The 27,233-nt window shown below is 35.1% G+C and overlaps 1 protein-coding gene across 1 annotated transcript in view; it reads right to left on the minus strand.

The window, feature by feature from the left end:
- Positions 1–3,601: 3,601 nt before the first annotated feature.
- Positions 3,602–27,233, minus strand: part of LOC129277393 (sushi, von Willebrand factor type A, EGF and pentraxin domain-containing protein 1-like) — a 38,251-nt gene continuing 14,619 nt past the window's right edge. Inside the window, exons 7-14 of the mRNA XM_064110021.1 lie at positions 19,827–19,965; positions 17,668–17,859; positions 16,345–16,515; positions 14,776–15,024; positions 12,935–13,153; positions 12,161–12,259; positions 8,472–8,672; positions 3,602–7,326 (exon numbers count right to left, since the gene is read on the minus strand). Coding sequence (XP_063966091.1) covers positions 7,100–7,326; positions 8,472–8,672; positions 12,161–12,259; positions 12,935–13,153; positions 14,776–15,024; positions 16,345–16,515; positions 17,668–17,859; positions 19,827–19,965 — 1,497 coding nt within the window. The 3' untranslated portion in view covers positions 3,602–7,099. The remainder of the gene's footprint in view (positions 7,327–8,471; positions 8,673–12,160; positions 12,260–12,934; positions 13,154–14,775; positions 15,025–16,344; positions 16,516–17,667; positions 17,860–19,826; positions 19,966–27,233) is intronic.

Below are 27,233 nucleotides of genomic sequence, written 5' to 3' on the forward strand. Positions count from 1 at the left end.
CCGGTATTCTTGTCTGATCTCTTTTTGAGTAGACTCTCAAATTTCAACCATTAGGATTAAAAAAAAATCAACGCAACAAATTAGAGTATCCAAACAAATTATTTATAAAAAAGAAAAATAAGTAATGCAGGACCAGATGTTCAGCATATTGGAATGGTATTGGATTTAATTCATTCAGTATACATAAAATAATCTTGACATATCTTCTCTGGGCACTGCTGAAAGAACACCTAATAAATAAAGTGTTACACTTTGTAAGAAGATATAAATGATAGAAAAATGAGTAACATAACAGCAGCCATATCTCTTTAAATGGATAATCCGGGCTGAAAATACATCTTAAAATATAGAGTAGAATTCACTGAGCAAAATGCTGGAAATTTCATGAAAATCGGATAACAAATAATAAAGTTATTGAAGTTTAAAGTTAAGCAATATTTTGTTAAAACAGTCATCGTGAATATTCATTAGGTGGGTTGATGATGTCACATCTCCCCTTTCCGTTTTCTTATGTTATTACATATAATCATAATTTTTTCATTATTTCATACTTGTGTGAATAATATGTCTCCCTTATAATGAAATAAGTTGCAGCAATAAATATCTAATGCACTAAATCAGTTGTCAATCCAATTTTTCTAGTTCTTTGAGGTAAAAATTTGAATAAAACTTATTTCATATAATAAAATACAAAAGAACAAGTGGGGATGTGACATCATCAGCCCATCTAATGAATATTCATGACGACTGTTTTCACAAAAGATTGCCAAACTTTAAAATTCATTAACTTTGTTATCTGATTTTGATGAAATTTTCAGCATTTTGCTCAGTGAATTCTACTCTATTTATTAAGCTATAAGTACTTTCAGCCCGGACCATCCCTTTAATTCCAATGTACTTGAAATTGAGATATGACATTGATTCTTTTGTGCAAACTGAAAAAAATCTAATCACAATTTCATGCAGATCAAATTTCATATTCACAAAAGCAAATAGCCTTGGGAATTTAGATATGCAATTGCCTACTTTCTATTTGATCAAAGTAACTCCATGTTAACAACTGTAAAGTTAATTTGGGAGATGTAATTTTTCGAATTGTTTGCGGAGGACCAAAATTCTGATATTCAAGGAAACCGAAGAAGAGAAGATTAAGAAATAAGTAAGTTATGGATGAATAAAAAGTATTGTCGTACTTTCTGTGGGGATCCTTAAATTGGCCACCATGCTTCAGAATCAGAGATTTAGTGGACAACTCTCAATTTCTGTTGTACACAGATATTTAGATTTTCTCTATTATCATTTAAATTGCATCGTGCCTCCTGAGCACAACATTTGTCCTGGGAAAATGCAATTCACATTGTATATGTCAAGTCAGGAGGAGATAATGTGAAATATGTAAAATAAAGGGGGAAATCTGAATATTTGTGTACAAAACAAATGGAGAGTTGTCCACAAAATCAGCCATTTTGAATGATGTTTGCCAATTCGGGGATCCCCATAGAAAGTACGAGGTGACTTTCAAACTTACATAACTCACTTATTCCATAACCGATCTTGATGAAACAAGTTTTAGATTGCTCCTCTCATTTCATTCTTTCTGATATTTGATTAATTCTCTCCAATGTATTTTGGTTTCTTTTAAACCAATCTGAAAATTGACCACTTTTGAATGTCAATGATAATCGTAACGTTTTATTGTTCACACAAGTTGGTCCTTATTGTCAAATCTGTAAAATTTAATATATTATACAATTCAAACAATAAAAAAACAATAAATAGGGAGTGAGGGACATCATTGACTCTCGTGTGCATGTCAATGTGCAAAACTTTAAGCGTAACTTTAGAATATCATATCTTTATTATATTGCATTCGATTTTGATTACATTTTCAGCGTCATGGTTGTTTGATTTTTCCATGGGATTTTTCTCTATTGATTCAAATCAAAATTTAAACTATGCCATTCCTCATTTTCTCCTTTATTGCTAAAGATTTCTTGTAAATCCTATTTCTATCCTTCTGTCTCTATACTTCCTTCTCTCTCCATATCTCTGTTTCTTTTCATTCATCATTTCAACACTTTCATACTTAGTCATTTCTCCCAACATTCTTCCCCAACCTATTCAAACTGTCTCCCCATCTCTCCCTTCTTTTCATAGAATAATATTTCCTTTCAATCCCCTTCTTCTAATCTAATGATAATCAGTCACCCATTTCTTTTCTGTAATCAATTAGAATATAAGTTTTATTCTTTCATCTTTAAAGGGATGGTCCATGCTGGAGGTATTTATACTTCAATAGAGTAAAATCCAGAGCAAAATGCTGAAAATGTGATCAAAATTGGACAACAAATAACAAAGTTATTGAATTCTAAAGATTTGCATTATTCCGGTGAAACAGTTCTAGGAATGTCTTCATGAATATTCATTAGGTGGGCTGATGATGTCATATCCCCACTTGTTCTTTAGTATTTTATTATATGAAATTAGGTTTATTCAAAATTGCTCTAACAAGAACTAAAACAATTGGAATGACAACTGATTAAGTGCATTAGTTATATATTTCCACAACTTTTTTCATCATAATGGAGACATCATTTACACATGTATGAAAAAATGAAACATTTATGATTTCATGTAATAACATAAGAAAAAGGAAAGTGGGGATGTGACTTCATCAGCCCAAACTAATAAATATGAAGATGTGAAAATAACTGTTTTTACAAAATTTTAATAAATTTTGTTATCTGATTTTGATGAAATTTTCAGCATTTTGCTCTGTGAATTTTACTTTATTGATTTAGACATAAATATTTTCAGCCCGGAGCATCCAAAAAAGAAAAAAGAATCTTCTCCCTCCATCACTTTTCACATCTGGGTTGTCTCGATATTTTGTCCTCCCTTGCTCATGACAGATTTTGAATTTAAACTTTAAAATTTAAGCAATGATTTACTTCTCATCTCAATTTATAACAGTTCTCACCTGATAAATGTTGGTCTATAATGTTGGTCTAAAGCACATCTAACTAAACACATCCCAAGAAGTTAAGACATTTTAAAATTTGCTGAATTTTTAAAAATACAATTTTTCTTTTTTTTCTGCAGAATTGACAATGAGACTCTACATAAATTATAATTCCACAATTGCCTTTTCATATTTCATAAAAATAAAGTTTAAAAAATATAATAATGATGGGTGACATCATCGGTTCCTAAATTACATACTGACTGGGATGTGAATATAACCGATTTGTGAAATTAAACAACTCTGAAATGTCATTAGTTTCTAATTTTTGCATCTGATTTTGATAAAATTTACAGTGTTGAGCTCATTTGATGTTTCTCTTGTTATTTAAAAAATCAAATTTTGTTTGAGTTGACCTGCCCATTAATTCTCATGAAGCCTAAGAATCACAATACTTGCAAATAATTTCCAATTTTATGCATAAATAAATGATAGTTTTGATACTTTATAACCTACCATGACACAAAGAAATATCAATTCAGATATGACCTGTCTGCAAGGAGATATTCAATACCTTTGACCTGCTCCCTGGAGCTACACAAAAGACATCATAAAAATACAGATCTGGAATGCATCAGACAGTCTCGCATGCAATGTATATTTCATAATTCAAATACATACATGCAATATGTGCAAATCGCCATCTGGGAAAGCTAGTGGGGCTGTTTTCAATTCAATTTCAAGTAACATTAGGCTGGTGTTCTGTGCGTTTCATTATGCGTGCAAATTAATCCATTATTGTGAATTCATACGCAGTAGTGCTACGGGATTGGTCGGCCACAGAGTGTACGAAACACTGTGCAGTAATTACTGTGGTACATGTACTTGTTATACATGTAACTACAGTTTTCCCAGAATCTCTATTACTAAATTAATCTTTACTCTTATCTAGGCTCAGGGAGTAACCAGTAGAATATATCTTTAATTTTTCAATTTCCACTTCTGGCCCATGGAACCTTGTATGTCCACAAGGCTATCATAATAATGAACAATGGTAGCACATGCATTATGATACAATTAAAAAGTTATATTTAAAAGAAAAGAAAGTCTAGGGAGATTCTCAATACACATTTTAAATTCAAACAGCCAGAGCTAAAGTATAAAATTTAAATAGCAACTTAAACACTCTCTAAAATGGCAAAGTAATAAAATCATTAATCACTATTTTATTAAGAAATTGGCAATTCATAAGTACATTTCACAATCATGCTTTTAAAAATTCTTGTTAAAATACCAATATTTTTTTCAAAATGAGTAAAATGGTAAAAAATTCAACTAGAACCTAACTCCGCAACCGTAAGTCGCTTTTCAACCAAACTTGGATGGTAGATGGACTTGGGGGCCCTGCATGGTATGCTGCAGTTGGAGGTCACATGGTTAGGTCAAAGGTCATTTTCAGGTCAACGTTAAAGTTTACATGCAAGACTCTCTTATGACACCTAACTCCACAACCGTAAGTTATTTTTCAAAAAAAACTTGGATGGTAGATGGACTTGGGGGACCTGCATGTTATGCTGCAGTCAGAGGTCACATGGTAAGGTCAAAGGTCATTTTCAGGTCAACATTAAAGTTTACATGCAAGGCTCTTATGACAAGTGTTATTCCATCCCAGTCATTTCACAATGAAGTTTCAATATAATTCTCTTGCGTGCCCTCGCAAATCACGAGATTTCTGGTTATTTTCATAAGTGGGCGAGACACAAAATTGCTTTTGCCTTGTGTTAAATAAGCAAAACTTTTAAATACATGTATCGTGACTTATCTTACCTTCCATTTCGACAGAATTCAAAATCATATGCTTTTTAAAATTTTTAAAGACCCAGACCAGACCCAAAAGAGAAATTGACAAATCATATACCAATTGAAATAAAAAACATAAGATATAGTGAGTGAGGGACATCATCGATTTTCTCATTTGCATATGACTAAATTGTGCATATAACTATTTTGTGGAAAATAAGCAAAACTTAAAGATGTCTTAACTTTCTTATTTTACATCAGTTTTTGATGAAATTTTTAGCATTATGCTTGTCTGATTTTTCTCTATGGATCCAAATCAACATTTTTCTGAGGTGGACTTGACCTTCAATATTTCTGCTTTTCAGATTCTGAAATGATTTTTTTTCAATTTGTATAAAACATGGCACTAATTACTAGTCAGTGCTTAATCAAATGGATAGAAAACTACATCTCTTCATATTTTTGAAATTTCTGTCTGTGGCTCTTATTGAGCCTAAATTGTTATGTCAGAAAAAAATGTTAGGCATGCAGATAGATTATTGGTAAGCTGCACCAAATATGCAGAAAATAAAATATGGTAAAAAGTATTCAAAAGCTTTAGATTTCATCAAAGCAAGCTTGCAGGAAAGATATTTATGACCCCTTTGTGATAGAAGTGAAGAAATTAACATATGTAATCTGAAAAGCGGATAAATCACCTAGTTTTCTCGTGTACAAACCTATGGAATCATGCTTCTAACACATCATGACATCATGGTCTCGAAGCTGGTGAAGGCACATATAAGAAAGCCTCTTTTCGAATTCCGATTATTGGAGCTATTCTGAAGCAAGATACTCGGTTGGTAAGCGGTGAAAAATGCATAAAGCCTGCATTTCTGTGTTAAGTAGTTAATAAGATTTTGACTGGAGTATGATTTGTCAATTTCACTTAATTTTTGGTCCAGTCTGGGTCTTTAATAATGCCATTCATCAAGATTGAAATCAACTTGTTAAGTGGACTTGGCCTTTCATAGCCACATGCAGTGAAATGTGGGTATGCCTTGAGGGTATCTTTTGTTTGAGTGAAAACATTGGCCTAAAATATTCAAAACAATCCCAAACACCCTCTAAACATGATGCAACACTTTGACCTCATGCTAGCTTAAAGCCCAATTTTCATCAGTCTTGAGTTTTAAAATAAACCCACTATTTCTGGTGAGGCATATTATCACCATCATAACAATATAAAGATGATTGATAATAAAAATGCAATAACAAAATTTCATGGATTCGTCTTGAGTCAACAATGGATATTTTTGGTGAAAAAGCAAGCTATTTGGTGAATTATTGGAAAACTGGTATTGGCTTCGGTTGGATATATTATTCTTGGGCCTGTATTCTGAACTCAATTTGAATATAAACTTTGGTCTAGAGTCGTAGTTTAAAGGTCAAGTCCTCCCCAGGAAAGTGCTGACTTGAATAATAGAGAAAAATTAAACTAGCAAAACACTTAAAATTTCATCAAAATCGGATTTAAAATAAGAAGGTTGACATTTCAAAGTTTCGCTTATTTTTCACAAAACAGTGATATGCACAACTAGGTGAGTCAGTGGATGATGTCCATCACTCACTATTTCTTTTTTTTTTATTGTTTGAATTATACAATATTTCAGTTTTTATAGATTTGACAATAAGGACCAACTTGACTGAACCATATAGTATTAAACAAAGCTAATTCCACATGTTCAGGGAGGAATTAATCGTAGTTCACTTGACAATGAGGAGAAAATTAGAATATTTCATATAATAAAACACAAAAGAAATAGTGGATGACGTCATAGTCTCCTCATTTGCATCCCAGCCAGGATGTGCATATAACTGTTTTGTGAAATTAAGCGAAACTTCAAAATATCATAACTTTCTTATTTTACATCCGATTTTGATGAAATTTACAGTGTTATGCTTGTTGGATTTTTCTATTTTTATTCAAATCAACTTTTTGATGGGGTGGACTTGTCCTTTAAGTAAGGAAAGCAAATTTGAACAGCTATGACAACAGTAGAAGTTGTATTTGTCAGCTCACATGATTGACTGGGAATAATGACTGAAATAATTCTCTTCATCATTAAAACTTGACGAAAGAGCCACAAAGATTTTAAAAGAATATAAATGCAATTGTGCAATTTTCAGCTTCCCATACTTTAAGAAACAGAGTTCTACCATGGTCAAGTTAAACCGGACATCAGAATACGGGTTTCTTGAATCTCCAGATTAAATCCCGAAGCGAGTAGATCGGTCTAGAATCTTGGGATTGAAAAAATAAGGATGAAGGTGAGCCATATTCACATTTCCAGAACCTCATACGATGTCCCAGGAGGATTCCGAAAAAGAAGCAGTTGGGGAAGCAACGCTTTCTCTGCTGACGCTAGCCGTGGTAGTGATGACCGCTGAACCTGATGAAGTTTGACCACCATCCACTGATGGTGGGTCACCGTCCGCTGTGGGTGGGCCCCGCTCATTGTAACTCAAGAAGCTACTATTTTGGTCACCTTGTGGTACTTCAGGGGTTGGTTCGGGTTCAAGCTCTGGGTTTTAGGGTAAAAAATGAGTATAACGTTTTAATCTGTGTAAACGAAGAGTTAATTCATGCATGAGGAGGATTGAGTGAATAGAATTACATACGTACATGAACTAACTTTTCAAAATCCAAAATCTTCACTGTAACAAAGAAATAAAAATCTCATTTTGGGGCAATACACACTAAAAGTATACTGCACATATTTACTTTTAAAACTGATTTTGTGTGTGTGTGTGGGTGGGTGTGTGTATATTTCTATTTTGAATGGAAAACATTAAATCTGATACAATCTTACTAGTTGGCAGGTGCTGAATAAGATTGTTGGGGTTTATCTTAATTTGGTCCAATGCCAATTCATCCCATTGCCAACCCATCTATTATCATTTGGTCTACCATCAGTTCATCTAGTATCAACTTGGTCTAATTTCGATTTCGTCCATTAACCAGTTGGTCCAATAGCCATCTAGTCCATATGCCATTGGGTCTAATTAGACTATTATAATAAAAGTTGATTGGGCAAAATGAATGAAAATAAAACAAATATTAGACCAACTGGTGATTAGACGAAGTGATGATTGGACCAAATGGTTAGACGAAATGTTGATGGACGGAATGGCATTAGACTAAATGAAGGTAGACCATGTGGTGAGTGGACGAATTGGCAATTTGCCATTTGTGGCTTAGGTTTTATTTCTAACCCACGCAAACGATTTGAAAATTAACGTAACCAACTTGGTCACATAAAGCAGAAAGTGGTAATGTATTGTCAATATAGGGTGCATAACAAGAACTGAACTATCGGTTAAAAAAACACTTTGCTTGGGTAAAGATTTTTTTAAAGGAGGGTCTTGGTTACCGGTGCAAATACAGGTTTTGAGGGGTTTTTAAAAGAATTTAATTATTATTTCATTGTTAACATATTTCATTTCATATGAAATGTATTCAGATAATGGAATATGAAGCATATAATCATCTCTTGATTGTAGGTGACGCGACAAACTATCACTTCCTCAATGAGCTGGATATTCACGCTACAGATCTTCCTCAGCTTTGCCAACAACAACCTGCTTCATTCAACTTGACTCGAAAATGATAGTAGGCCTATCGCCTTCACCATTGGTGATTATTTTTTTTGATGAAGTACTCGCTTACCTTGCAAGCATTCTTCTATGTCGTCAGATAATTGTTGAGAATAAAGGAGAACAATGTCCGTGTTTAGCAGCCATGGGATTCCATCCTGAGTCAGGTTTTGAGTGAAGCGTATGATAACAGGGTCTTGTGATTCAAAGGATGGGCAAACACAATCCCCTATCGATAAGTCCTCAACGTCCAGATGAACTTCTTGGTGAGATTCTGGGTATAGAAAGATCATTGGCAGCAGTTTAAACTAAAGAACATTTTTTCATCACATCAAAATCACATGTTTGTAGGAGCAGGGTTCTAGCAAGGACCAACTTAGTACCGGGTAAAATATGATGAGGCGAAAATACGAAGCAGAGTTTTACAACGAAATAATTGTGCTTGAGATCGATGGTGTCTTGGGCGGTACAATCCATGCAGAATTTGCATTGTGCAAAAACTATACGACTTTGCTAGCATGAAATACAATCAAATTGGAATATATTCTGCAAAGTTTAGTTCTATCTAAAAATTTTCAGAAAATTTCAACGGAGGAACCAGGTAGTAATTTCTCGACAGGTAGCTCCACCCAGCGTAGCAAAAACATTAGGTAGGAGATAACAGAACATGTACCGATATTCATTTTTGCATAGTCAATTTCAAATCACCCTCTGTGTAAGACAAGATTACCTCAAATAAAACATACAACATATCTCTTCATTGTACACACACTTATCAACAATATCAAGCAAAAAACAAGGAGTTGTTGAAATCGTCAATTGCCTTTTTGACTCAGAGAGAAAATGGACAATGCAGGTAACTTCGCCTAAGTCAAATCTCTTGGGACCAAGAGATGTCTGTTTGACTTGATTTGGGGCATGTTTATGCTTCCACTTTTGAGGCCAGAATCGGCTTTTTCATACGTGATTAGTCCAAAACACGGTTGCGTCTATTCTTGTTTTCATTTAAACCCTAACTAGGCCGGGCTTTTTTGGCTGTTCTGTGGCCGGGGGGGGGGGGGGGGGGGGGTTGATTCAAACCCCCCCCTGAGATCTCGGCCGCCGATCGCGCGAGCGCCGCAAACATTTGCATGCTGGTTGTGTGCGCTGTAATCTACAAGGCTGTATGGTAAAATTTACCAAAATAATGAGATTTTATTTTATATGAATTAATTATGCTAATTTATGCATAAATCATACGTTTTGCTCTAATTCACTAAATAAAGCTCATAGAATGCTAATTTTTGGTAAAAATATTCTTTGTAGCATTCTTAATAATGGCAATTGAAAAAAACTTCGGTTTGGAAATCAATTTCTTATGTATTTTATTGTTTTATGAATTTCTTATGTATTTCTTTGTTTTTCAACCTTTTGTTTTTCTTTGTTTTTTTCACCAGATTTATTGTACAACCTTTTTGAAGCATAATTATGCTAAAATCAATTGCTTTCAGCTGTTTAAAGTGAAAATAATCATATCTTTATGAATAAGATGAGAAAACTCAATTTGCATTGACTTTGTACACAAAATCACGTTTTGGAACAATTTTGGATCTGACATGCACTTACAAAATGTTGCGTAATTTCGGAACCGCGTACCCGGGCGTCGTAAATTTGGTCTCAAAAGATGCGCAAGACTTAAAAGTATAAAGTATGCGAGTGGCGCGGTCAAAAAAATTCGTGCGGCGGAATGATCGCAGAAAATGTTGAGGGGGGGGTTGATTCAACCCCCCCCGGCCATTTTAGGGTTAAACAATGGTTCAGCCGATCGTAAACTTACAAAAAGGTGCGTTTTAAAACGTCATTTGACCAGAATCAGGGCTTCTGGGTATAAACAGGACTACGATCGTAAACATATTTAAATGACGTCATTTGGTGCATGCTTCCGGTGAGAAGAAAATCTGCGGGCAAATACATTTGCATGTTCTAACAGGGAGTTACCTTCACAACTCTCAACTCCCTGGTTTATTAATGGCCAATGTTCATTATCATGTGTAATTATTACTATTCCTCTTATTTGTCATCACAATGAATGTTGAGGGATTAAAAAAACAAAACCTCGGGACAAGAATTATGATGAGGAGACATCGCTGAGCCAGAATCCCCAGTAGCATAAAAAAACGTAATTGGTGTCTAATTATTTTCTTATGTATACTTATATACTATTTTATACCACCATGGTGGAAATTCTATGGCTATATCATGTAGATCCATGGAATTACTAAAAGATTGGAAATTGTCCGAAGTTAACAATAGTTAACAATAGACCATAACATTATTTGGAAAACAAACTTTTGAAAAAAAGGCATGCCAAATTCGACCTCGCTTTCCTGCTCAATGAAAATTACGATGGAAGCCAGCTGCAGATCGCGATTTCACCTCTGAAAAATTAACCATAGACAGCACCTCCAGAAACACGTTTGCGATCAGCGTTCTGAAACAACGTTCGAAAACGTTGATCCTGTCTACGCAATGGAAGCAATAAACACACCCTTAGAAGAGGTATTTCACACATGCTTTGAATAATCTGGTTTAAAAGCTTGCTTCAACTTAGAAAATTATTAGACTTATGGAAGGTCCACTTAGGCAGAATTACCTGAATTTCATAGATGACATACCATTTATTTTTTCCTTTATAATGTAAAAAAAAGTTTGAATCCTTTCTTAACACGTGGAATTGCCAAAGTTGTATTGGTAGTTCACTTAAAAGTTCTCTTAATGCCAAAATAGGCTATTAAAGTAGTTGGCAGGAAATTTTGAACACAAATAAAAAGTTTGGAAACTTTTCACAATTTTTTTTAATTTTGAGAGCATTTTTAAAGGATTGCTTTTCTTTATTCTCATATTCTTTTCACTTAAATTGAATTTCTCCAAGGTTTTTGTCTCACTTGCATAGCAGAGCAAGACGATAGGCGCCGCTTTTCTGATGGCGGCAACTGCGGCGTTGTCAACATTGACATCTTAACCTAAGGTTAAGATTTGGAAATGTCATAACTTAAAAAGTATATAGACCTATATGTAGTTCATGAAACTTGAACATAAGCGTTATCAAGTATTACTGAATATCCTGTTGGAGTTTCAGGTCACATGACCAAGGTCAAAGGTCATTTTAGGGTCAATGAACTTTAGCCATGTTGAGGGTATTTGTTGAATTACCATCATATCTTTGAAAGTTTATGGATCTACTCATGACACTTGTGAACAAGAGTAATCAAGTATGACTGAACATCCTGTCAGAGTTTCAGGTCAATAACAAAATTTTAACCAAGGTTAAGGATTTGAAATATTATAACTTTGAAAGTATATGGATCTAGTTCATGAAACTTGGACATAAGAGTAATCAAGTATCGGTGAAAACCCTGCGTGAGTTTAAGGTCATGTGACCAAGGTAAAAGGTCATTTAAGGTCAAAGAACTTTGGCCATGTTGTGGGCATTTTTGGGGCATTTTTTTATCAGCATAACTTAGAAAGTTTATGGATTAAGTTCATGAAATGGGGACATAAGGGTAATCAAGTAGCGCTGATTGACTTTCACAAGTCTTCGCTCACATGATCAAGGTCAAATGTCATTTATGGTCAATGAACATAATATTTTCTTATCATATGAATGGTTTTTCTTGTGAATAATGAGTCGTTTTCAAATTCAGCACTGCGGCTATATTGAATGGCGTAGTGCAGGCCAGATTGCCAGAGGTATTCCATTTGTTAAAACTTCTTAACACAAACCTTTTGTCCAAGATGGAAGATCTCCTCTTATCACTTCATAGATTTCAATCGTCATTATTCCATTCTGGTCATCCCAATTATAAGGATAAGCAATGACAACTATAATAACAATGAAAGGAGAAAAATTAGGCAATAAATGTAAATGCATGTCAATTTGGTAACATTTGCTCCTGCGACAATTGCTCAGGGCTAAGATGTAAGGTTGGGTTAGGGTTGCAATAGGGTTCTGCATTGGGTTAGGTTTAGTATAGGGTAACGTGTTAAATCCAGGGTTGAAGATAATCATTTGATTCAGTGTGTGGAATTTATAGCGGAGCAATTTTCGCCTGAGCAAATGTCATGGAACCATCAATTTGATCCCCTTTTAGGATCTCAATTGCGAAAATTTGGATAGAGCAAAATTCTGCAGACGCTATTAAGAGGGTCAATAGGATTTTTTTTGCCAACTATATCAAATTATGAAAATGAGATGCATGCACTTCATAGTTTTGCTATTACTTTCCTAAAGTTAGATGCTTTGATGCCATATTTATTTGCGAAAACTTGGTGGAAAGCGTTCACATAATAATTGATTATAAAGAGTGTCAAACTTAAATTGACTTTTTTAATCATTGTTTTCTCAATATCTTTAATACATATTTTATGATTTTTATGACTCAGTGTGTTCCTGACTTCAATTCTGCTCAATTTTAAATGAAAAAGCACAATTCAAACAGCTCATGTGATATCAGCAGTGTTTAGAGACAAGTGCCTCACTCCCAACACTCTACTTACTTGCGGTTGCATTCCGGCAATATTCAGTTCCTGGAATGGCTGGGCAATCGCTGGCATGACAGAATAAATGGGCTGCGTTTGCCTCGGGTTCTTCAACAGCGGGTTGAGTTTCTTCGGGAAAAGACGGGCCAGAATCCACATGGATGTCGAAGGACGAGGACATGCTTGGTGACTCGTACACATCCGGAGCAGATGTTAGTGGCACACGCTCAGGTACACCTGGGTGACGCAAAACAGATATCAATTACCATTGTTTATGACCCAAATAATATCCCTAATGATTTCCATTTGAAACGCATGTAGTCGAAAGAAATACATTCGAATACAAGTAATTTCTAAAAAAATAATAAAGTTTCTAGTTTCTACATTAGATATGAATCTTATATAGTGACCAGACCAAAATATAGCAGTTTTGGAGGTTTATTTAGAGATTTACAGCCAAATAATTATGCTATGCAACAATTGGCATAATAAATTAAGTAAAAATGAATTGGGGACAATTTACTATCTAGTTTTGGAGATTACGTCATGGGTGACATGATTGCAAATGTTAGTCGCAATCAAGAACCGAGATCTGAGGGGGGGGGGGGGGCAAGTAGTCCCATTCACACACAGTGTGATGAAGCTCAGTGATAAAGCTTTGCAATTTGCAATAGGATATGATGCAATGGAAATACAATAGTTGAAGAGGCAGGAATCATTTTTATCGCTTGGCTACAAAAGCTATGGTCCAATCTAATTCTTGAAAAGTTTTAGTGCAAAATATTTCATTAATTTGTCTGCACAACTTTTGACAATATCAATGAGATGTACAATGTATGTTTATCAGTGCAGGTTGGGTGATTTTACTATCTATAGCTCCATAACAAACAAGTGGAGCGCCTCTGGCTGTCTCACCTGCATTGCGCGATTTAATATAGCAGCAGTGCTGACTTTGAAAACTACTATAAAATAATTATTAAAAAAAATACACGATTCATATAATGATAAATACTATGTTCATTGACAATAAATGACATTTGACCTTGACCATGCATCAGTGATACTTGATTACCCCTATATCCACATTTTATAAAAATGACCTTGACCTTAGTCATGTGACCTGATATTCGCACAGGATGTGTAGTGATACTTGATTACTCTTATGTCCAAGTTTTATGAACTAGACCAATAAACTTTCAAAGTTATGATGGTAATTCAACAGATTCCCCCAACTTGGCCAAAGTTCATTGACCCTAAATGACCTTTGACCTTGGTCATGTGACTTGAAACTCTGGCAGGATGTTCAGTAATACTTGATTAACCTTATGGCCTAGTTTCATGAACTAGGTCCATATACTTTCTAAATTATGATGACATTTCAAAAACTTAACCTTAGGTTAAGATTGTGATGTTGATTCCCCCAACATGGTCAAAGTTCATTGACCCTAAATGACCTTTGACCTTGGTCATGTGACATGAAACTCAGGCAGGATGTTTAGTAATACTTGATTAACCTTATGGTCAAGATTCATGAACTAGGTCCATATACTTTCTAAGTTATGATGTCATTTCAAAAACTTTGGTGTTGACGCCGCCGCCGCTGGAAAAGCGGCGCCTATAGTCTCACTCTGCTATGCAGGTGAGACAAAAAAGAGCAATTGCAAATTGGCAAGGGCCAATCAAAATCATTGTTGTATGGATATTTTGTACAGTATACTGACCAGGAACCAATCAGAAATGTTCTCTTATGTGTGCAGTCCATACAAACCTTTCTGGTATAGGTCTTAGGTCTGTGAATATTGCAGAGAGATTATTGTGGCATGGTTGAATAAGGCTTTAATGATGGTCAAGAGATTTACCAATAATGCAGGATGTACTATTGGACGCTACCTCTACGCCAGACCCGCGTTGACATGCATAGGCTTTGAGTTGGCAAAGGTTTGTGTAGTTCTGTCCATCCGTCCCACAAACCACAGAAGGTTCCTCAGTTTCAGGGCATTCACGAGGGCTGATGCATAGACACTCGCCAACACCGTTAATGTCTGTCTCACACATTTGCCACACCTCACAGTTGACCAAATCACAAGGATGCACTGGCTGAGGGGTTTCTGTTCCCAAGGGAATCGAAAAGGGGAATTTTTGAATTTTTTACATCGACATACTGGACTGTTAGAAGTGACATCATTCAAAGGCAATGTGCATGAGTCTTGCCTTAACTGCCTCGTCCACTTTCAAAATCAAGAACGGATGAACTGAAAAATCTATGATCCTTATCAGTTTTCAAATAATGCCATCATGCTGACTTGTTATGGAAGTAAGTGTCATGTGAAATCTCAAGGTTTTCATCTGTAGTGAACAAATACACTTGACTATACTGCGACATGCGTAATTAGTGGCCGTAGCTAGGAAAAGTTGCTTCTTATCATTCTCAAACTCCCTAATACAATCCATTACTCAAGAATTCATGATTTAAGTCTCTTTGAGCAAAGACTTAAATATAATATAAAATACTTAGCCAAATTTCTGAACTGAATACGAAAATTGGCTAAGCATTTTATATGACCAAACTCTATGTAAAACACTAATTATTCTGACTTGAGTACTGAATTGAATACCAAACATGGGTTTTAACCCTAAATAGACAGGGCCAAGAAGAGGGGGGGGGCGCTGATTCAGCCCCTCCCCCCCTTACTTATGATCTCGGCCATCGATCACGCGATCGTGACAAAAATTGGCACGTGCATTTGCCCATAGCATAATCTACTAACTATCAGATCAAATTCTGTGAAAAATCTATTTGCTAATAATATTGATTATGCTAATTTATGCATAAAATCATAAGTTTGCTCTAAATAACTAAATAATGCCCCTAAAATGATAATTTTTGGTTCACAGACTTTTATAAGAATCTTATCAAATGTACTTCAAAATTTTCAACATTATATTTATTTTCTTATGTATTTTATTGTTTTCTAACTTTCTTATGTATTTCTTTGTTTTTTATTGTTCTTTCAATGGAAATTGTCAGGGACTTTATTTTGACCATAATTAAGATGAAATTGATTATAATCAGTAAAAGGAAAAATAATCATACATTACATTACATATGAATTTTGGCTAAAAACACTATTTGTTTTGGATTTGTACATGAATTCACGTTTTTGAGCAACTTTGAGTCTGCATGCACTTACAAAATGTTGCACAATTTTGTAACCACATACATGGGGGTCGCAATTTCGGTCTCAAAAAGTTGCGCGAGACTTGAAAGTAAAAAGTAAGCGAGCGACGCGGCCCAAAAATTTTGCGCTGCGGATTTATCGCGAAAAAATGTAGAGGGAGGGGGCACCCGTCTTATTAGGGTTAAGAGTGTATATAAAAAAATGCTGACTGGCACACGTTTAGCTTCTGATGCCAAACATTCAACTCACCAACACAGACAGACATAGGATGGGACCATTCTCCAGTTTCTAGACAGTCCAAGAAATTTTCTCCATGTAACCTATATCCTCTGTTGCATCCTATCAAAACAGAATCACCTATTCTGTTGCCCCCTACTATCATGCCATTGTCTGGTGCATGTAATTCTTCACAAGTTGCTCCTAATAATTACAAGAACAGAAAAAAATGAGAAAAGAGAGGAAGAAAAAGATAACATTTGAGCAATGCATGAATTATATATTTTGCAGTGTGTATTAGTTGTCTGTACAGTTTTCTTTAAGCAATCATGTCTGAAAGGTTGAGAAAAAATGGATTTTATTATATCTTTATAGATCTGTAAAAGATCTAAAAGGTACGTACATTAATGAGCCCATTTGAAGTTGATCCTCAAAATGGTACAACATGCTTATTGTGAGAATAGTTCAATGGAAATAAATTATGACATCTATGACCTTTGACCTCGAGACCCCAAATTGTAATCACATCATCAAAACTCAAATATAGAGATAAGTTTGAAGTTGGTCCCATACTACTCTTTGGTTAAAGCAACAATAGTAATGTTTATAATGACATGTTAATTTTTACCTTGAAAAAAATAATCAAATTGTTCTACATGCCAATTTAAGGCATGTTGATGATATAATGCATACGAAATTTATTGTCCAATCATCAAACTCCATCAGGCTTGCCAGAACATGATGTAATCACACACTCCGCTCCCTTTGGAGCGTTAAAACTTATTATACAATCATGCTGGAGCATGACGATGATATGAATTCATTTACTAATCAGATTCTCAAACCCCAACCACCAGTCTCTACCAGGCTTGCCAGCAAATAATGCATTTACATCCTCCACTCACTTTGGAGGATATCCTATGACAGCAACTTTCTTTTGCAAGTTGGAGCATTTTGATGACAGAATGTATTTACACCTAATACCAATACCCCAACCACCAGACTCTACCAGGCGTGCCAGTAAATAATGCATTCATATCCTCCATTCCCTTTGGAGGATATCCTATGACAGCAACTTTCTTTTGCAAGTTGGAGCATTTTGATGACATAATGTATTTACACTTCATACGCAATCACCAGACTTAATCACTTGCCAGCAAACAGTATGCACTCTCCACTCCCTGGGGAGGGTATTCTGTGATATGAAAACTTTCTTTGGCATGTTAGAGCATTCTGATGACATAATGTATTTAATTTAATACCAGTATCCCAATCACCGGACTTAATCACTTGCCAGCAAACATTATGCTCTCTCTCCACTCCCTGGGGAGGGTACTCTGTGATATAAAAAATTACTTTGGCATGTTGGAGCAGGATGTGACCACTCTCCAAGTATGCAGGTAATTCTCCTTTGCCCATGAAGAACGTAGCCATTGTCACAGGTATACGTGATAGATTTTCCCATGTAGTGACCTTCAATTGGTTGGTGAAAGTCGTAATTGCGGTATCCACCATTGGCTGGAGTTTGAGGCTGGGCACAATATATCTCTGTCATGATATGAAAATGGAGCATAAAATTATGAATTATTGGTGTTACTTAAAAAACTTGTGTACATCACAAATTTCTCATTTTTAAAGGGGTACTCCAGTCTGAAAATAATATGATTTGAACAGATAAAGAAAAATCAGACAAACAAAACATTGAAAATTTCATCAAAATTTGACAAGGAATAACTAAGTATGACATCTTAAAGATTTGCATTATTTGGAAAAATATTTCTAGGTATGTCTTCATGAATATTTAATGTATTTTATTACATGAAATTATGTCTATTCAAATTTTGTCCTCCAAGAACTAATTCACTGCTGCATCTTATAATATTATAAGGGAGACATATCATACACACATGTATGAAGATAAGAAATAATTATGATTTCATATAATAATATAAGAAAAAGGAAAGTGGGGATGTAACATCATCGGTCCATCTAATGTCATGACGCTGTGCATACATAGCGGTTTTCACAAAATATTGCTCAACTTCATTTGTTCTCTGATTTTGATGAAATTTTCAGCATTTTGCTTGTTAAATGTCAAGTCCACCCCAGAAAACGTTGATTTGAATAAATAGAGAAAACTCGAACTAGTAAAATGCTGAAAATTTCATCAAAATCGGATGTAAATTAATAAATTTATGACATTTTAAAGTTCTGCTTATTTTTTACATAACAGTGATATGCACAACTCAAATGACAGTCGATGATGTCCCTCACTCACTATTTCTTATGTTTTTGATTGTTTGAATTATAAATTATAATTTTACTCTTTTTATTTAGTTATTTCATTATTTTCAGCCAAGAGTACCCCTTAATTTCAATTATCAATATGCATACACATGCACACAATCTCAAATCATAAATAAAAAGAAAAAAATGATAAAGAAGGCAGGTAAAAAAAAGAATATGATACATGAGCAAAATCTGATTGAAAATAATTTTGAAGATAATACTTATCAAGATAAGACCTATTTAAATCAGTATATCATTCATACCTTTCTTGTACAAAAGAAACTTACATGGGTATACCAATCTATTTTCCACAATTCTTCTTTGCACAATAAAAGTGATAGAATACATTACAATCATTATAGCCATCATTTTTTGAAGGGAGCGCAAACATATGCTTAATGAGATACTGGCTGAAAAAAGGTGAGCAGATGGGCTTATACATACTGTACCTTGCATTTAGTAGACAAAGACACAATTGACATTTCCAATGTGAGAAAATGATCTTGAATTGGCAATTTCTTGTTCTGACATTCTGACAAAAGCATGAGGCTAGAGCCAACTGTAAAAGTTCATTTCCTTTCTTCTCTCCTCTAAACCTGTGAAGGTCTACTCAGTCTAAGGAGAGTATAAAAGGCGATTTATCCTGAGGTGGCTTAATCTTGAGATTCCAATCCTCAGTCAACTTAGATTTTTATGAATAGCGCACTATGTCACTTACATGTATCTAGTTTATTCCCAGACAATTAATTGTAAAGGAAAATAAAAAGATTTATTCAGCGCTGAGATATAAACACTGTTGTCACTAAGGTGGCAGGCGCAGGCCATGGCGAAACAGGTACAGCCCCACAAAAGGCCCACTTCTGGCCACTACTATTTGCTGCAAATTAACGTCATGTATCAAACAATCTTTAGAAATTTCAGAATCAAACAATTGTTAAATAAAAATGCACAAATTTGACGGTTTAACTATGCATGGAAGCCATTATTGTGCATAAACAATCCCCAAAAAAGCTTTACAACTGATGTTACACCTGAAATCACTAGACCCCCTATGGCCATTAAAATCAAATTAATTTTTATAATAGGAACCCAGGGAGTCAAGGGAAGGCAGAGCCCCAATAGGCTACTGCCAGTTCGTTACCCCTTTACCCTCTAACTCGTTAATCTTAGCTGGCAATAGAAATTGGTATTATTAGAAATTAGAAATTTAACAAGACTCTTCTTACCAGTGAACTGAATATTGACGCTGTGAGAGAGAGAACTATCAGCAGATCGGCAAGTAAACCGCCCAGATTGTGAGGGACGTGGTGGGTTTAGATTCATTATCATTGTAGTCAAAGGATAAGGATTCCAATATGCTCCAGACTGCAAAAAGACAAAGGATTGGCAGCATAGAGGCTTATTCAGATATGGCTTGACCCCAAAGATTTATACAACACATACAGTGCTACTAAAAAGTTAGTGAACCTCACCAAAAAATGAACATATTCAAAGTGTTCAAGTTCTGTCATGTTTTAGATATTTGATTGTGAAGTCAGGTGATAAAATATTACATTAAATAAAGTTGGTTTCTCTGGGCTCACCGATCATTGTAGTGTTGTTGTCTACATTCATCACTCAGACTGGAGGAGTGCATTTTGTGGTGGGTTCACTAAGTTTTTAGCACAACTGTAGATCCTTGACAGCTGATAGGATAAATGTGCAGCAACACATGACAGTTGTGCAATAGACGCCTATTGCATGCTTGAGCGAGAGAGCTAGCAGTGCAATATAGGCTTATTGCACGCTTGGTGAGAGAGCTCGCAGTTCATTACATCCAAAACTCTACGAACATGTGCACCATGACCTGCACCTATATGTGTAATGCACATACCACTACTACTACTATACTGCTACTGCATTCACCCTACATAGACATACATGCATCGTGGCTGTGAGATATTGAGTGCGCAAGCTCCTTAATCTGGGCAAAATTGTTGCTTTATAACGTACATGTATAACCTATGGGGAAAGTTAGAAATATCAATCTTTTCAACCATTTTCTTCTATACCCAGCCATGTGCGGCTTAAAATACACATGACAGGACATTTATATGATATGCTACATGTGATCTGCTAGACAATTATAATTAGGTTCAGCATCAATTAAGGATATTTGACATTTTGATTTCATTTGATACGATTTTCTGAATAAAAATGTGTTTTGAATAGGTTAGATTCGGTCGTACATACATGTACATCAGGAAATGTTGGTGGGGGACTAGAGGGACCTTCCTTAACTTGTGACCCTAAAAGGCCCAGAGTTAGTGCCGCTCGCTGACTTTTTACTTTCAAATCTTGCACAACTTTTGAGACCAAGTTTGCGATGCCTGGGTGTGCGCGGTTACAAAATTACGCAGTATTATGTTAAAGGTCAAGTCCACCCCAGAAAATTGTTGGTTTGAATGGATAGAGAAAAATCAAACAAACATAACACTGGAAATTTCATCAAAATCGGATGTAAAGTAAGAAAGTTATGACATTTTGAAATTTTGCTTATTTTTTACAAAACGGTTATACGCACAACTCATTGATGTTCAAACGACAGAGTCGATGATGTCACTCACTCACTATTTCTTTTGTTTTTTATTGTTTGAATTATACAATATTTAAATTTTTCCATATTTTACAATTGGAACCAACTTGATTTAACCACAAACTGTTAAGATAATGGTAATTGCACATGTTCAGGGAGGAATAAAAGTTTGTTCCATATGACGATGAGTAGAAAATTAGAATTTTTCATATTTCATATAATAAAATACAAAAGTAATAGTGAGTGGGTGACGTAATCTGTCTACTCATTTGCATACAGACCAGGATGTGCATATAACTGTTTTGTGAAATTAAGCAAAACTTTAAAATGTTATAACTTTCTTATTTTACAACCGATTTTGATGATTTTTTTAGTGTTGTGTTGTGTTTGTTGGATTTTTCTCCTTTTATTAATACCAACTTTTTATTGGGGCGGACTTGTCCTTTAAGTGCATGTTAGACCCATAACTGCTCAAAAACGTGAATTCAGCATGTACAAATACAATGCAAATCGTGTATGTAGCCAAAATTCATAAATGTAATTATTTCTACTTTTAATGATTAAACTTAATTTTGTCTTGTTTATGATCAGAATTAAGTCTGCAACAATTTCCATTGAAAAAACCATTAAAAAAAACAAAAAGTCGAGAAACAAAGAAATACATAAAAAATAAAACAAACAATAAAATACATAAGAAAAAAATTGTGATACCAGATTCTTTTTAAAGTACATTTGATTGGGATCCTACAAAGAGTCTGTGAATAAAAAATTAGCAGTTTTGGGGCCATGTGATAGTTGATTAGAGGAAATGTTTCATTTCATGCATAAATTAGCATAATTACATGTAATTCATTAAATAAAAAATCTAATAATTAAAAAACTAGAAATTTGACCTGTCCAAAGGACACAGATGTCCCCGCGCAGAAAACAATATGCATATATATAATGAACAAATTTAGACCTTTGACCTAAAGACTCACCCTTTTCATAATAATCTTTGACAGAAAATATGACAGTCAGGTCATTTGATGTGACCTGACTGTAATTTGGTGTCATCTACTCAGACACCATACATTTTTAAAATCTGGTTAATGTATAACTTACATGTACCTTTACGAGTGCTAAAATTTCTCATTAATTCTGTAACCGACACAACCAACACAAGAGCTAATTTGGTTAGATGGGGTAAATCTGTTACAAACAGATGTAAACATTGTAAAGGTATCGAAACAATAAATCATGTCTTGAATAGCTGCCCTACCTTCCTCTCACAGGGCCGCTATACATGGCGCCATAACAATATTTTGAAATACTTTGTACGTCTGGCTACAGAAAACACAATTGATAAACCCGAACTGCAAATCTTTCACGACATCCCGAACATGAATGGTTATTCTCCGGCCTCGATCATCCCCATGTCATGCACCCAAACGAATTTAAGACCAGATCTTTGTATCTTAAATGAACGTAGCAAAATATTATTAATTTTAGAACTAACCGTCCCTTTCGAACTTGCAATTGACAGAGCGCACCAATACATAACAGAAAAGTACACTGCCTAGATTACCGACATTGAGAATAATGGCTACCTAGTAGATTTCCTAGCAATTGAAATTGGTTCAAGAGGTTTTCTTTCCAAAGAAAACACCCAACGAATCAAATATTTCTTTTCTTTTCTTGAGGTCAGACGTACAAAATATTCTTCGATTAGAGATAATTTGAGTAAAATGGCGGTTGTTTCATCTTTCTCAATATATTGTGCAAAGGACGAATCCATCTGGGGCGACTACAATCTTTTGGAGCAATAACTGTTGTTCATTATTTCCGATCTCTCTCTCTCTCCCTCTCCAATCTCTCTCTCTTCTCCCCTCTCTCTCTCTTTCCTTTTTCTATTCCCCCACTCTTCTCTCCTCATTCCATCTCCATTCCTCTTTCTCTTTCCTTCTTTCCTTTCTATTGCTTTCCCTTTCTTCTCTCTAAGTCTATAATGTAGGGGAAGGCAGGGTAAGTTGTGACACTTTTTGCATTTTGCATGTTAGAATTGATATGACCAATAATATTGTAGAAATAAGTACCTTGCCTTTCAATTTGATTCTTGGGAAATATTTTTCACCTATATATAACTTTCTACCCCCACACTTAAAGTCAATGTGACCTTTGAAAAAACGATGTCAAATGGCTCAACTTGCCCCATATATGGGGTAAGTTGTGCCCCCCTCTGGGGTAAGTTGAGCCACAAAAACTATGTACAAAATCTATGCGGGGAGAACCAGCATGTCATTTTTTTTATTTAAAGTCTTTTCACTTGCTTATTCGCTGTAAATACTAACATCCTCTATAAGTAAAAGAACTGTCATGTGAATTTGCTCCTTTCTGCCTGCATATCAATGGCTTGTTAAGGTTTGTTTGCTTTTCTTATACATTACCATAAGAATTACCATGGCTCAACTTGCCCCATGTTGGTTGGCTCAATTTACCCCATTCCGAACTTCATGCAATATTTTCACATCCACACATTTTTTATGCATCCATCTTGTAAAAGACCATGACAAGAATGAGAATCTATACCTGGAATAACAATATTGTTCTTATTTCTTTATTATATTTAAAGACGTGTGTGTGTAAAAAGCAATGATCTATTTCACACCCTTTTTTACTTTTTTGGCTGAAATTTGTATTTTTCCCTCTAAAAAAGTACTTTTTGTTTCAAAGTTGAAAACAATGTGGTGGGGTTAAGGGTTATGTAATGGGTCATCAATACATGACACCACCATAATGTCTGACTCATTCATTATTGGCCTGGGGGTGGTGGCTCAACTTGCCCCTATGCTCAACTTACCCCGCCTTCCCCTACACGTTGAAGTTTAGATATTATATTGATATCGATGACATGGTATACAGTTTGTTTATTATCCATAATTTTTTTTATCTTAATAGATTTAGTATTGTGGTCGGAATTACTCCTGATATTTGTTTATGCTTATTTGCAAACTTAGTATAAATGTATATGTGTGTGTGAGTACATTTCTTTTTCTCTCGTTTTCTAATATTTACCCTAACTTTTGGCTGTTATTTATCATTTCACATATAAGTTATGTACCTGTTACTTACATCGAAATTGTACATTAAGTTTTATTCTACTGCCCTGCATCGACAGTAATGCGTCATGACCTGGGCCTATCTTTATCTCTATTATGTCTTTGTATTTACTTTGTATATTTCTTTCCTTTATTGTGACTTCAGAAGCAGGCCTCTCGATTAACTTTAATTTTTGGAAGTCAGCCGGGCACCCTGGACTGAACTTTAGGTGGTCAAATGGCAGTTTAGGTGGTCATCACATGTATGCATATTGAAAATATTGTATCATGACAAATTGTAAAGTATCAACTCTGTATGTGTTAGTTTGCTGCGAAACACTACATTACTGGTGGAACCTTTCTGTGGATTAAAAAGGAAAAACTCAAGCCTTTGTTTCAAAGGAGATTTTTAAAAATTACTCATGATCCTTTTCACACCTTTGTTTTACTTGAGACTTGTTCATTTTTAGACTTAAAGTTAGAGGTACGTTTTAAAATGAACAAGGGTCAATGACATTTCCTGAAATAAAAGCACAACACCCTCACCAACACTGAGGGAAACCATGCATAATAAAATGAATACAACTTCACCAAACTGAAATTGGAAAGAACATCATTCAATTCACATTTGATCATGGTTATGATAAATTTATTGTCAAAATATCACACCAAGTTAACAGTCATTGCCGCGGAAATGTTGAAGTGCACTCACTCCATAAAGTGAATCAAACCAAGACTTGTTGTTATGATTTGGTCTGTCACATGTGTAAACTATTTTTTCCTTTTTTTAAATGTACTAACTTGATATAAAAGCTTCACTTTCAGCCCCCCCACTTTCAGCCCCCCCCCTTTCCTCCCCCCCCCCCTCTCCCCCTCTGTCCATTTTCTCTTTCTCTCTGTCCATGTTTCTCTCTCTCTCTCTGTGTAACTGTCTCTCTCTGTCCCTGTCCATTCTCTCTGTTACTCTCTCTAAGGTAAACTCTGAGTCTCTGTGCTTAATTTGTTTTCTTTTAATGCATGACTCCTGTACTCATAGTTTGTTTTTGGATATCATATTAGTATTTTAATTTTGCATTATGTAATTATTTATGATGTTTATGTAATGTTTATATTTTTGATTTGTAAAAGATTCCACAATTCAGCCTCTGGCTGCAAAAGCATTTATAGCAACTTTTCATGAAATGGGCCCCAGAAGTATACATTACAAAAAGAGTGGGAACAAAACCACGAGGCTTGGATGAGGCAAAAATAAACAAGTGATCATGTCGTTTAGGCCTGGGACGAATGTCATTTTTACCATTCGATTATTTCCTGAAAAAACAATCGAATGATTCGAGTGTTCGTCAGGAATCACGTCTTCTAAAATCGCAAAAGTTGACCTAGTTATTAGTGACCAAAAATGCAGAAAATCTACAACTCTCAATGCCACACTTATACAACAACTGGACCTCACTGCATTGAACATCAAGGGTCTGTTTCTCACAAATGAAAGTATGACTATTTATTCCCCCTTTGATTTCTTTGACTATGTCAAAAGAAATTACATGAAATAACTTTCAGTTTATTGTTTCAATTTAAAAAATTTCCTGAATCAATGCTGTTATACACCCCCGCATATGAATGAATCAGTCCAGATCATTGTTCACAGCTCAGTCCAAAGTCAAATTACGTCTTTTTTGTCTCCAATTCACAGTAAACAATTCATTCACGCCATATTCTTGTGACAGAGACACTTTTTTTGGGGAAAAAATTCATCCCTTGCCTACGTGCCATACCCAAGCTTGTTGCACTGCCCACGATGCTACACACTGTATTATAAAAAAAAGTAATTGCAAAATATTATTCAATTAAAAAATCAAAATTCCTAAGTTCCAAATTAAATTTTTTGATAATTTGAACCTATAACTGGGTCTATATTTGGAGACTAGTCGAGACATGGAATGAATAGGCGAAGGGTACGTGTTGGAATGTTATTTTTAGGCCTCTGGGGAAAATTGGTGTGCCTGTGTATGGGGGAGGGGGTAATACAGATTGCTTTGCTTTGTTTTGAAACATGAAAGGGTTCCCGCATTCAATGATTCCAACCCCTATCTTTCTCCTCCCCCCTCCCCCTCTCTCACACACGCACACAGGTGGGGAGGGGTTGATTTTTTTTCTCTGAAGTTATGACCTTTTCTGATAATGGTCACACGTGCGCTTGAAAGCAACTCCCATCAGTGGAACGCTGGCCAATCACAGATCAGCAATTAGCTGTTCTGTGTGTGTTCTATTTTAAGACGCACATGTACACTGTGTATCGAGGGGAAGGCCGGATGGGTTAAAATTTATTCTGAGCTCTTTGAAGTTGGTTTAACAGTGAATACAATACAGTCATTGTACATTTTTTTGACAAATTGCCTCTGTATCTTTTTCAAACCTGTATCAAGTATTTTAATGCAATTGTTATCATTGTTGTAAGCACTTTAAGCAACAAAATATAAGTTTAAACGCTCTGCATGAGAGAGGTTTCATTCGTTTTAGACCTACTCATTTTCGGTTTTAATTCTACATTTATTTTTTCTGGTGGTCAGCCCGGGCACTATTACCCGACTTTTAGGGTGCCCGACTGAGCTTTAGGCGGTCAATTGCCCCCGGACCGCCACCAATTTCGAGCCCTGCTTCAATAAAGTGATATCAAATTAAACAAATTCCAAAGTTATCTTGCGGAAACCAACTCACATATATAATGAGCTGTGACCTTTGACCTGCGGACTCCAAATTCGAACTTAGCCTGTATTTTGTTGTCATCTACCTACACACCCTGATTTGTTTAAATCCGTTGAATATTTCATAAGTTGTCATTCGGAAACCAACTCGAATATTTAATAAGCTGTGACCTTTGACCTGTGGACTCCAAATTTGAACTTAGCCTGTATTTTGGTGTCATCTACCTAAGCACCAAAATTTTTTTAATCCCTTGAATATTTCATAAGTTATCATGC

The sequence above is a fragment of the Lytechinus pictus genome, chromosome 15, assembly GCF_037042905.1.
Source record: "Lytechinus pictus isolate F3 Inbred chromosome 15, Lp3.0, whole genome shotgun sequence".
NCBI classification, from domain to species: domain Eukaryota; kingdom Metazoa; phylum Echinodermata; class Echinoidea; order Temnopleuroida; family Toxopneustidae; genus Lytechinus; species Lytechinus pictus.